At 49.2% G+C, this 13,043-nt stretch overlaps 1 protein-coding gene across 3 annotated transcripts; it reads right to left on the reverse strand.

The window, feature by feature from the left end:
* Positions 1–432: 432 nt before the first annotated feature.
* Positions 433–9,972, reverse strand: GLUL (glutamate-ammonia ligase). 3 transcript variants are annotated; one of them, XM_021682768.2, is made up of 8 exons: positions 9,836–9,959; positions 8,642–8,761; positions 7,000–7,178; positions 5,466–5,627; positions 3,812–3,958; positions 3,296–3,423; positions 2,917–3,116; positions 433–2,326 (listed from the first exon to the last, which is right to left on the reverse strand). In XM_021682768.2, the coding sequence occupies exons 2-8, from the start codon at positions 8,746–8,748 to the stop codon at positions 2,008–2,010; spliced, it is 1,242 nt and encodes a 413-aa protein (XP_021538443.1). In that variant the 5' UTR covers positions 8,749–8,761; positions 9,836–9,959; the 3' UTR covers positions 433–2,007. The 3 variants fall into 3 exon arrangements, with proteins under 3 accessions (XP_021538443.1, XP_021538444.1, XP_044771863.1); XM_021682769.1 differs by lacking the exon at positions 8,642–8,761 and having other exon boundaries at positions 9,836–9,972; XM_044915928.1 differs by lacking the exon at positions 9,836–9,959 and having other exon boundaries at positions 8,642–9,183.
* Between the last annotated feature and the right edge of the window lie 3,071 nt (positions 9,973–13,043).

Raw genomic sequence — 13,043 nt, forward strand, 5'->3', positions numbered from 1 at the left:
TTTTTAAAAAAAATCTTCCCCATCATATTAAAAAAAAAAAAGACCAGTAGGAATACTGAGAAGCCTTTGAAACATTAACGATTTCAGGCTGCTATAAAATTAAGCCAGAGGGGTGCTTAAGACAATGTTACAGCATTGTAGAGCAAAGCCAAGGTCTGGAGCACAAGGAGGGGAGGGTTGGGGTTTGTACCCTCCTACTAAACTTTAGGGCCGGGATATGCCTTCATCCTGAGATTCCAAACACCCAAAGAACAGGGAAGAGCTGGTTGGCAACGTAACTCAGGATAGATTTTTAAAAATTCCTAGAACAAGTAAACTTGAGCTTCCTGTGTCTCTTAAAAAAAAAAAAAAAATTCCCCTTTTTGGATAGGACAGAAAACAAAAGGGCACATAGGGATTTAAGACACAAAGAATCAAGTTAGAAGAGATCTTATGTTAGGTTGATTTATAAGAGCTGCTCTGGGCAGTTAAAACAGTCTGTTTACAATGGGAGCTACCTAAGGCTGAACATACTGTACATGGCAGTTAGAAGTCGTCATGGCAAGAGAAAGCCACGGCCGGCCTGCTGCAGCCAACATGAACACGAAAACAGCCAGACACAGGAGGGAAAATGTAGGGACGAAGGTGGGGTTTGCTTTTTATTATAAAAGAAAAAGTAACTCCTCAGGAATCTTAACAAAGGAAAGGAGAATCTCACACTCAAGAGAATAGACACCAGGATACAAAATGACAGGCGTTCTGACTCCAGGGCTGTCCCCACCTCCTCATAGAGCGCACATGGGAAGGAGACAGTTGAAGCAAACAAGCGATTCTGTAAAAACAAAGACTCAGAAACCCTACGAACAGGATTAAAATCTAAACTTCTGGTTTTGCTTTTTAAAAAATTTTAATATATCAAAAGGCCTGCTTTAGTGACATGCTAGTCTCACCAGAAAATAATCCCAATAACCCCCTTGTCAGTAACACGCTCAAGTTGACCAGCCAACTCTTATTTCTAAACCTGTGTGGACATGTGTGTCTTTTAAACCAAAGCCACAGGGCTCAGGCGACTGCTCCTTCCACAATGTGCTTCCACCTGTTACCCGACCAGTGTCCATCTCCCCCAACCCTGGAAGAGTGGGCAGAGCACAGAGACCCTACAGTGGCAGTGAGGTAATAGCGAAGAGCCCCAGATAGCCAGCTTTGTAAGCACTGCCTCCCTCACCCCCACTCAATAGGAGATCCTTATTTCGAGTTTGGCTCCCAGTGACCAGAATGTTCCTCCTCCTTTAGGAAAAAAAAACCACACATATCTGCACGCCCATATATATAATTTTTTTTGTTTTTACATTTAAATATAAAAATACTACTCTGCTGTGTTATAAATGGAGGACCAAGCAATAAGAACTTTTTCTTCTAAGGAAGGTCAATCCATCCTTATGCTGAGCTTGTCTTCAGGGGAGGGCCATTTAGCCCCAGCTAAGGGGAGCACTGTACCAGGAGGACAGGGGTGCATTTTCCTGCCTGGTTCTCTCCTAAGTCTTTTAATAGAAAGTTGGTTATAACCTTACACGAAGTAGAACTTCCTACAAAGAGGGGGAAATCCTAACCTAACCCCAGGGTAAGTAACCCGCCGTCCCCAACACTCAGCTACCTTGAAGAAAGAGCCCTCCCCCTCCCTTCACAAACACTATGCTCTGTCCGGATAGCTACGCCTATTGGACAAACACACCTGATTAAATGGAAACAGTGGTTATGTCTCCCCACCCCCTCCCCACTAACGTACTAGACAGCTTCAGTGACAGGGAAAAAAAAAGGGGGGGGGGGGCGGGTTGTGAAAAGATTAAGAACCTGACCCCTCTATCCTGGCCAAAGAAAGCAAAGAGATATTAACTGGGCATGAGAAATAAAAAAAGACCTTGATATTCCGCCCTTTGAGTTACAGCTATTAGGACAGTCAAGAGAGGGGCAAACATGGAGGCAAGATGGAGAATTAGGAGGGGTTTGATGGCTGCAAGTCTAGTCCACTTAGTTTTTGTACTGGAAGGGTTCATCGCCAGTTTCGTTGAGAAGACACGTGCGGATGAGGGCTTCTGTCACTGAAAAGGGGTCACAGTTGGCAGAGGGGCGACGGTCTTCAAAGTAACCCTTCTTCTCCTGGCCGACAGTCCGGGGAATGCGGATGCTAGCACCACGGTTGGCCACGCCGGCAGAAAAGTCGTTGATGTTGGATGTTTCGTGGAATCCAGTTAGGCGCCGGGCGTTATCCAGACCCCCCTTGGGATCGTAGGCTCGGATGTGGTAGTGGTGCCGCTTGCTCAGTTTCTCGATGGACTCCTCAATGTACCTAGAGGTAAGAGAAAAGATGGGGGTCCAACCTGGCACTAGGAAATCTGCCCTTCAACGGCAGAGGCACAGGTATGGAGCTAAGAATGGAGGGACTCATCTCTCAAAGACTGTTCACAATTCACCAAAACGTTGTCCCCACTGATCAAATAATCCATGAGGGCAGCAACTCTGCCTTCTTCCCTGTGTGTCCCACCCAATGCCTCACAATGGTGCTGGACGCTCAGTAGATGGTATTTGTTGAATGAAAAGACCCTAATCAAAGACCCTGCCCCACCCAGAAGGGTTAAGTTCATTCACATGCTTTTATTGTTACTAAGTTATTTCATACTGAAGATTTTCAAACGCGTTTAAATTAGGTCCCCCTTTCCAATCGCAATCCTTGGATTCTATTCCTAGAGTATGTTTTGATACTCTTCAAACAGGAACAAACAAGAGAATTAGAAGACAATTTTCAAAGCCAAGCGCTAAAAGCTAAGGCACAAACGGAGAAGTCCGGCTTACTTGTTATTATTAGCCCCAACACATCCAACCCTTGGCAAGTATGCTGGCAAAGAAAGGAAGATGGCCCCATCAGGAGAAGGCACTCACTTTAGACCATTCTCCTCTCGCATGGCCTTGGTGCTGAAGTTAGTGTGGCAGCCTGCACCATTCCAGTTCCCAGGAATGGGCTTAGGGTCAAAGGTTGCTATCACTCCAAAGTCTTCACACACGCGATGCAAGATGAAACGGGCCACCCAGAGATGATCTCCCATGTCGATTCCTTCACAGGGTCCTATCTGGAATTCCCACTAGAGAGAACAACACACCTGGCCTTTAAAATAATGCCAACTTCTCACCCCACTTCACAAGCTCCAAACCCTGCTCTTTTCTCACCTCTGTTCCAACCCACCTAAGTTCTGGGTAAACGAGGGGTGCCAGCAAAAGTCCCCACTGGCCCATACGTCCTATAGAGGAACAAGTCATTTACCTGGGCAGGCATGACCTCAGCATTTGTCCCAGCAATCTTGATGCCGGCGTACAAGCAGGCCCGGTAGTGAGCCTCCACGATGTCCCTGCCATAGGCTTTGTCAGCTCCCACGCCACAGTAGTATGGACCTGGAGAGGCATTAAGATGAGAGGTCAAGAGACAGGAAACCAAGAAATCCCTTTGCACAAAAGTTAGAAATCAGAAAGCTCTCAACACTTGCTCTCTGGAATCACTATGCCTGTCTTCACCGGGAGGTAGGGGTGTGGCGTGCAGGGGGCTCCTCTGGGCCATAACCTCAGTGGAGCCAAAGGGTTTCCCTCCATGTTAATGTCTAAATATCCATGTCCGGATCTGGGTAACGGGTGGGATCTTTACCATATTATTTCGGCCAGCCTCAGTGTATTCCCATAGCTTCTCTGATCCATAAGGAGTCACTGTCAGCTCTGGGGAGGGAGTCTTTCCTTGGCAATGAAGCAACTAGGGAACAGGAGGTTCACATCTCACCGGGGGACTTACCTTGGGGCCCAGGGAAGCCATTGGAAGGCCAACCAAAAGGGTGCCCATCTGTGCCCATGAGAGTATATTCCTGCTCCATTCCGAACCAAGGATGCTGATTGCTCACCATGTCCATTATCCGTTTACAGGTATGCCTCAAATTGGTCTCTAGAAAAAAAGAGTCAGTGCACCATTAGACACATATGGGCAAATCCACTGAATCCCAGTGCTGCTGGGAAAAAAGGTCTTTAGATTCCACAAAGCTGAAGTGTGGACTATAAGGTGAACTAACACAGAGTAATAAACCTTTTCTGTGTCCCATCAGCCTAAGTGGGGAAAATGGGAGAAGCGATAATCATACATCTATAGGGAGACTCCTGGGTGACAAACAGATCCCATGACTGTGGATCCAGAACAGAGCAAGTTTGCACCTTATCAGCATGCTGGCCACCTCCCAAGTACCAATGTCAGGCACTTAAACTCTCCCATCCAAGTACTAACCAGGCCCAACCCTGCATGCACTTAAACTCTCTACGCACAAGACAGCCGCTTTTAGTTGTCAGACTTATCCCTAGTTTCGCAAGCACTTAGAGCCAAACCTACAATTTTCATTGAGAGAATCATTTGTCTATTGCGGGCCTCCCATTCCAGGTGAGAAGATGAAGGGCTAAGTCGGCTAGCACAAAAGTAAAATATTAAAATGAGATGAGCTCAACTGGGAACAATTGCTAAGCTGGAAAAGAACTTTAAAATAAATACTTACTATCAGCTGCTTAACTATGTCCCAAAAAAACATTTTAAGACCTCTGCGTTAAGGAAAACCCACAACAGAGTCTTCCTAGCGACCGTGAGGGAAGTATTTTAAAGCCTCTAGTTTTACAAAGGAGAAAATGCAGCTCAGCTCAGAGACACCAGGCAGCCTACCCAGCTTACAGGGCATGTAACAGAACCGGGAAGTCCACGGCTACCTTGGCTTCAGAGCTCATGCCCTTTACCACAACACGGTACTGCCTCTCTAAACAAAGGCACTTAAGGTCCAGGCATGAAGTGACTCGTCGCAAGTTCGCACTGGCAGAGTGTAGCAAGAGCCTAAATAGCGGGGAGGGTGGGGGGCACTTCCATTGAGATAAAAACACGAACGGCGAGAGTCAGGATCAACGGCCACACCAGGCAAAAACCAAAAATGCAGTTACAGTGAACCTTGAGGCACATGTAGGTTATCGGTGAGCCCAGACAGGAGATGGATTTTATTCCCCCTCCCCTCTTTTAAAATCAGGGAAACTAAGGACAGGGGATAAATAACTTGCCAAGGTTCATAGCCAGTTAAGCGACAGATCCAGAATTCAAACCCATCATTCCGACTTCAGAATCCATGTTTTTTAAATCTAGAGGCAGGCGGGAGGGCTGTGTCATGGGGAACTCTACTGGTAGAAAGATTTAAAGTAATTCACTGTTGTTTTATACAACCAATAGGAGACTATGGGTAGATGGACCACACTAACTTTCTGAGGAAATTTGGAGTGGAGATGCCGTGTCCAATCGGCCAGACTCCTGAAAACAGTTCTGAGACATGAGATAGTCTTAGTCCAGTATTCCCAGGACCAATTTTGGAATCTCCTGTCTTTCCCCTTTACAACATTCATGGATTGAGGAGCCATACCTATCCTATACACACCTGCAGGCTTCCGGTTGTACTTGAAGACTTCACAGAACACCAGCTTGTTGGGGTCCTTGCGGAAAGGGTCCCGAAACATGGCAGCAGGGACAAGATACATGTCACTGTTGGAGCCTTCAGACTGAAAGGTACTAGAGCCATCAAAATTCCACTCAGGCAACTCTGGAGGAAAAAGAAAAGGGAAAATTAAGTTAAAAATGCAGAGCTTTTCAGGCAAGAGTACAGCCCCTTACTTAACCTTTCCATGTTTAAAGATCTACACTTTCTTTCCAGAAAGTCAGAGATGCATGACTCCTGCTATTCATATGCAAACTCTTGACAACTGCACATAGCTTTCATGTCCTATGTGAGAGGCAAGTAAGACCACTGCATCAATTTCTTAAGAAAAATGACAGCCACAAAAACAGCCTGAGAGTGACTGATGTATCTTCCCTCAGTCCATCTACTAGACACCAAGGAGACAAACTGAAATATTCTGACATAACCAGGAAGTCAGTCATCATTTAAAAAATGAGAATAGGAGAAACAGATTCTGATTCCCCTACTAGGCCACCTGTGTTGCTTCTTTAACTCATCTCCCCACTGCATCTAGGGACTGTTCTAGCTCAAGTTACGTCCTTATTCTATAGATGAGGAAATGGACAACTAGCAGGATAACTTAGTCAAGGGTGCTCCCATTATCACTTACCCACTTTCCCCACTATGTTTTAAAGGTGGGTTTCTTCATCTCTCAAGTTGACTATAAGTTCTCTGAAGGCAGAGAGATCAGACTCTTACCTTGTACCCCCCCACACCCAATGCCTGTCTAATATCTGCCACACAGCAAGTACACACTATATACTTTATTTTAATGTCATGCATTCACCCCAGTGGGAATACTATCAGAAGAGTAAGCCATCCGAAAAATAGGTTAAGAGGTGATATTTTTTCTCTGGTTCCCTTCCAGAAGGAGGAGGGCTATGGCTTGCTCTAGACTGAAAACTGAAGGTCACGACTTATATAAGAGCTCCTAGTGTGATAAGCAATCAGGTGGCTTAAGAATTTCCAAAAGTAGAATCAACTAGAAACAAATGAACGGCCAGTCCTATTTAGAAACCACTTTACAGAGTCTGCTTTGCATCTAGAACCTCACTGATAGGAACATGAAACAGTATCCAAAGAGTTTGTGAAGCAGAGAGCATAGTCAGGATAGAGCACTGGTTTTCAAACTGGGATCTTGGGGATGCCTTGGAGCCAACTAAGCAGGTATGCCCAAGTCAGCAAAGTCTCCGGCTCCCCCTCCTGCCCCAACTAGACTTTCAATCTTTTTTATTCAATATACTGGCTTGCATGGAAGATTCTATTGAAATAAAGGGGTCTATTGTTGCTATGCTTTGAGGCAGTGGAGGAGCTTAACGTCGACTGAAGTCTGAGAAACCCTGCCTTAGGAAAGCTTGACAAACAGAATAATAAAGTGGCCAAATCTAAATCTAAAATGGCTTGGTTTCAGGCTGCTCCCACCCCCACATGGCTCCCACTCTGCTTGGTCTCTCACCTTCTACACACTTGGGCTCACTGTCCAAGGTCCGGGTCTTGCAACGTAACCCTTCTCCGGTCCCATCAATCCAAATATACATGGCTTGCACTTTCTCACCCTGAGGCAGGGACATGTACAACTGCTTGATGCCTTTGTTCAGGTGGGAGCTCGCGGAGGTGGCCATGGTGGACGCTGTTCTGCAGAGAGGAACCGACCAAACAATGATCACCGACTCCAAACTGATCCTCTGTAGGAATGACTCAGTGAGGACAATTAAAGCAAAAAGTCACAATGGGAAGGTCATCCCCTCCCTTTGGAAGCCTCACTCTCCAGGGTATATAGTTAATTCATGCTGCTTTCAGAGGGATTTAAGTTTTTACATGAGACAAAAATCTCCCTCTAGGCTTCCTCGAGCTAGAATCCACCCTTGTGAGGACTAAGATCTATTTGCTCAGTGTAGCCAGGGTAGGGGAAGTGTTTTATTTTTTATATAGTGTTTTATGGGCAAAACACTGAAGTTCAGGAAGAGCATTTACAGAAGGTAGCTCTCTCCCAACAGGAGTAAAATCCAGCCACAGAAAAGCTTGGCTGCTTATGGTGTCTGGGTCAGTCTCGTCTTTTCCTTGCATCCTAGCCAGCACCTCTGTGAAAAACCCTTTTTGGAGATTTCTCCACCTCTCCCAAAAGCACCCCACATACTGAGACAGTAGGAAGAAGAAACAAGGGGGCCAGCTAGAAGATTCAAAAGGCTGATGGGCTTCCTAAGAGCAGGGCAGTCATTACAAATTCCCGAGGTATCAAAAGAGCTGATCTGCGTTGGATTCTAAGATGCACACTGCCAACATTTCCATTGGTTTTCTCACTTAGGAAGGCAGATTTACATTTGCAACGGACATTCTCAGATTCCAGAGAACTTTAAGGAGGAAATTCCCACTTCTGTTAACAAAAAGATCTGGGTTTTCAAAAGCTGAGGCACGCTAAAAACTGCAAGCCACTGCCACAAAACCTCTGAAAGAAGAGAAACCCAACACAAGAGGAAATGTCGTACCCCACCCCACCCCCAGCTCAGTCGCCCAGAGTGGATGGAAACGGAACACTTTGTTCCCCAACGACTTGGGCAACTTTCTGAAGTACAGTGGCTAAGTTTCTATGGGCAACCGTCCATGTTTGCCCAGCCGAAAACAGAACTGCTTCTCCCTCCAAGAGCCTCACCCCTTCCCTTGGGGAAGAGCAGAACCTCCTCCGTCAGGTCTCCGCACTGCATTGCAGAACCGGTCCTTTTCCATATCCCTTTGCATACCAGCCGTGCAGAGGTCTCCGTCAGGCATCGCCCCCAACCCTCCCCCACACCCGCCTTTAAAGGCCAGAAGGAACAACACCTGACCCCTTCAGCTCCCACTAAAAAGTCTACAACCCAGTCTTCCTCCCCAACCTGTTAACACCAACAACATCAAGCCACACTTTATTCCTTTAAGTCTCAGTTCCAGGCTTCCTGCTCTTTTCGGTGAGATGAGTTAGATGCCAACATTCTAGTCTACTGTTATCGACTGGTAACCCAGTGCCCTGAGTTTATGTAGGGCAAAAATGGGATTCTGCACTTTCTAGCTGTTTCTGCAGCGGTCGCCGGCTCCGGGGTCTTCCTCCCTGTCTCTTCACTCACCCCAGCCACAGAAGGTCAATCGGATCGTTGGGGTAGCCCTCCCTGGCCCTTCTCCTTTTGGAGTTGCGTTCGCGCCTCTCCTGGTTCTCCGGCTCTCGCTGGTCCATGCACCGGAGCTTTCTGGGCGAGGGAGACGGAGACGGAGAGGGGGTCAGGGAGCGTTCGGGATCGCACCGGGACGAGGAGGAATACGAGGGCTGGTGGGTCACGGTCTTAATCTTGACTCGCGATTTCTCTCCGGAGTTCATGGAGTAGGCGACGAAGCCGAAGCAGTTGGAGGGGGACTCCGAGGACCGCGACTCCACATCGTCTTCATCTTCGTTGTTTGTGGTCTTGGCGGATTTGCGGCTGGGGGGGGGTTCCCCGCTTCCCGCCCCCCGGGCAGTTGGGATAATCCACTTTGAGGGTAGCCCTTTCCCACTGAAATGTCTCTGAAGTCGGCGCCCCGCCCCTCGGGCCCCCGTCCGGATCTCAAGGCCTGGCCGAAGGAGCCATACCCCTCCGAGGGCAGGGGCTGGGAGGGAGTCGTGGAGTCGGGGCGGGAGGCGGGGGGGGAGACAGCGCACCGCCGCTGCCTCGGCCCGGCCCGGCCTCTCCGCTCGCCGCGCCCGCCGGCCAAGCCGCAGCCCGGGCTCCCCATTGTTCAGTCACAGTGCAAGGCCCCCGGGACCCCGCGCAACAGCGGCCCGTACTAGCGACGCTCACAGCCACTCGCCTCAGTGTAGGCGTCTAGAGATCCTCAAGACCACGACGATCCCCCAAGGCCCGCCACCGCGGAGCAGAAGAGCGAGGCTCCCGTGGGGCCACCCAGCCACTCCGTCCGCAGCGCACACAACACCGCCGAGCTGGGAGCGCTGGGCCCGAGCAGTGGCTCCACCGTTCGCCTCGCTGAGCGACCTCCAGGGGCGGCGCTTAGGGCCGCGAGCAGCGAGAGAAAGATCAAAACAACTCCCCGCCCTCCTCCAAGCCTGGCGATCAGCGTACCCCACAATCGCCAGCCCAGAGCCTCCGGGAGCCGGGGACGGCGAAAGCACGCGGAGGGCTTGGGGGCAGAGGCGCACCGTAGGGGCGGGAGGTGCAAGGGGCTGCCCCGAGCCGCGGGGCCCGCAGGCCGGGCTCGGGAGGTTCGGGGGGGTGGGGGGCTGCAGGGGCGGCGCGCACCACTTCGAGCCCCCGGGCCGGCGGCGCGCTTACCTGGGCGGCGAGCAGGCGGCAGGGCGGGCAGGCCTCGAGAGCGAGGTGCGGCGAAGAGAGGAGGCCGGTGTGCTGCTCAGAAGCTCCACTCTTCTCCCATTCTCGGCTCTGCGGGGCTGCTCGGCGCCCCGCACTCTTTATCGGCGGCCCGAGCCGCCCCCGGCGCCCTGATTGGCTCCCAGCGGCCGGGAGCCGGGGCGGATCGGCTGATGCGCGCCCGGGCCCCGCTGCGATTGGGCGAGCGGCCGAGCGGGCGCCGTCGGGGTGGGGGCGCGAGGGCCGGGAAAGAAAGAAAGGGAAAGGGCCTTGGGGGGAGGGGGCGTGCGGGGGGAGGGGAGCAGAGGAAGGGCTGGCCGGCGGCGCGCCGACAGGCGAGTTCCTGCCAGGAAGGACCCCGCCTGCCCCGGCTGCCGCTCGCCTCTGCGGGCAGACCGCGGGCCTGGGGTCGTCCCCTTAGCCCCCACCCCCGGGCCGGAGCGGGGCGCCCAGCAGACCGCCCGGCCTCCACCCCTGCCGTCTTCAGGTTGGATGGTTTTGCAGGAGAGGCCTCTCTTTTTCGAGGTCGTACTGCAGACCCCAAGGCTCCCTAAGGACATTCTGATCCCCGGGAACGTAATTTTGCCTTTTGTTGTTAGAGAACCTCCAGCCCTCCTCGGCGCTCGCGTCTAGTTCGAGGCGCGGTGCGGGAAGCGGGGCCGGGGCGGTGGCGGGGCACCCAGGGGGCTGCCCGAGGTGGGCCTGTCGCGCGCCCGCCCGCCCTCGCGGTGGGACTGGGGAAGGGAACGGCAGTCTGCGTTCTCACATCAGTAATCAACATGCTGTGCTTAGGTGCTGCCATAGAGAGGATCCTGGCGGGCATAGGAACGGTCAGGAGACCTGTCATATTTCGCCTCTGTCACTCCCGAGACACGTCTCTCAGCGACTCATTGGGCCCAGGCTTCCTCATCTGCAAATAAAGCCTTTGGAGAGAGGACCTTTAGAGCCGCCCACCACATTTGAAATTCTGTGTGCAAACTGTTTCCCAAGGGCAGCTGAAAGAAAAGTGAGGTCTTCGCATGCCCCCTTTGAAGCCCAGGGTACGTCAAAATTTTAGAATTTTTGAAAATAATGCTTTGTTTTGCTTTCCAAGTAACTTATTGTGCCTTCTTTTTAATTTGGAAAATTAAAATCAGTACCACTTCCTCCTCTCAGCCTTGCTATGATGGTTGAGAAAATGTGTATGTGAACACAATCTTGAAGTGGATGCTTGTCAACAGATGCATAATAACTCTGTGGTCTATATAGACACACACACACAAGACACGCACACATACGATATTTTCATTGCTACCCGTGCCCTTGCCTGAGTATCTCTTTTTATTGCCAAAATACACCTGATAGTGTCTAGTCTTTATTGCATCTTTCAGGAGCCCCAGTATTTGAGACTTGGAGATTTTTCTGTTTGAAGACCAAGTCAGTCTTCATTGCCTTTGGAAGAGGAAGGGAAGAAGGTTGTTCTTGTGGTTATCTTTCGTACCACAAATATGTAAAAGAAATGTTGCCTGTGACCTCACACACATAACTTGGCTTCTTTGGTCAACATCCTTCCATTCTAGAGTGTCTGACACTGTAGTGCTTTTAAGTGACAGATGCAGCTTTCACCTCAAACGGGGTTTTGATATATTTCACACAGGTGACATTCTGCACTGGGTAAAGTTTCCTTGCAAACATAAGAGAGTCCATCTTAAGTTTCAGTGCTATATGCTGAAGTATTACGACGTGGCTAAAGGCTGGGCTTCAGGTCATACAAACACACATTCCAATCTGGGCTTCACCTCTTACCAGCTTTGTGTTAGCTTTCTTAGCCACATGAAACCACCATTTCCTTGCCTACAGAATAGGGATAACAGTTACTTTGTATATTGTAAGGATTCCGTCTGGTAAACTTATACACTAGATGCACATAGTAAACTTAGAAAACAGTAATTATAATTATTATAGGTCAAGGTAATCCAAAGAGATTGGATTCTTTCTTTCCCCATAACAACCCATGAAGTACAACTTTCTGACTCAGTCTTGAGTTGACAAGGGGAAGTGGGGAGAGGAAAGGTAATGTTTTTATTTTATAAAAGATGGTAGTTTTCAGATGCCCAACTGCCTCAGCGTAAACCAGAGCCTTCTACTGAACTCATCACCACCAGCATCTGAGATGCACGGGGCAAACATAATAGAAAATGAGATAGGAGGAAGCAAGTGCAGTTTTTAAAACTTCTGGTATTTTATTTTGCCGTGTGAGGACCTGCTTTACTTGCTAGGTATCTTCACCTCCTGGAGCAACTGATTCATCTTTCTATCCCCCCATTGTGTCCAGAGTGAGTGTTCAATAAGTGATGTTTGTTGATCACACAGAAAGGATAGCGGCACCATCAGGAAAACGTGCTTTGAGCTGCTTTTCCGAGAATGCAAACGGGTTTGCTTTGATCCATTCATGTGACCAGAGGCATACTTTGTGAGGGTTAGAAACTGCAATACATGACCACTGAGTGTTTCAGGAGGGAACAAGAGGCCTCGTCCTTGGTCAGCCCCATAGTTATTGAAGCCAGCCCAATTAGGGCCCAAATGAGTCTGGGGACTGATCAGGGAAGCTTTAAAGAGTATGAGGGAAAGAAAAATCAGAAGAAGCTAACTGGTTCACCCCCAGCAACCCAGACTGTACTTTTAGAGAAGTTAAAAGGAGGACTGCCTGTTCCATTCAGTTTGACTTTGCTGTATCTGTGGCCCTTTGGTCTCTTCCCCCTTCTTCCCTAAATTGCCACTCGCCCCCTTTTCCACCCTTTCCATAAAAGAGCATTAGCATGCAGGAACTGGTGAACTGTTCCATCTCTTGGTACACTGAGTATCAGAGCTGATAGGGGGTTCTAGGACATGTGCTTTGAAGTCAGGTTTTTCTCTCTTAGAGTAGGGTAGCTATGTCCAACAGGTGAGTGGAGTGGGAGAGCAGTATTACAGGTAAACATTTTTTGTTTGGAATCTGCAGAAAGCACTGGGGACTAAAAGCATCCCTTCCGTGTTGTCCTGCTACCTGTAATAAAGGCCTTGTCTTGGGTGGGTTTTATCTGTGAGTTCTCGCAATTTCTTTTTCTCTTCTCACGTGCAAGTTGTAAAGTTCTTAAAGATTTTTATTTATTTATTTATTTATTTATTTATTTATTTATTTATTTATTTATTT

The sequence above is a fragment of the Neomonachus schauinslandi genome, chromosome 6, assembly GCF_002201575.2.
Source record: "Neomonachus schauinslandi chromosome 6, ASM220157v2, whole genome shotgun sequence".
NCBI classification, from domain to species: domain Eukaryota; kingdom Metazoa; phylum Chordata; class Mammalia; order Carnivora; family Phocidae; genus Neomonachus; species Neomonachus schauinslandi.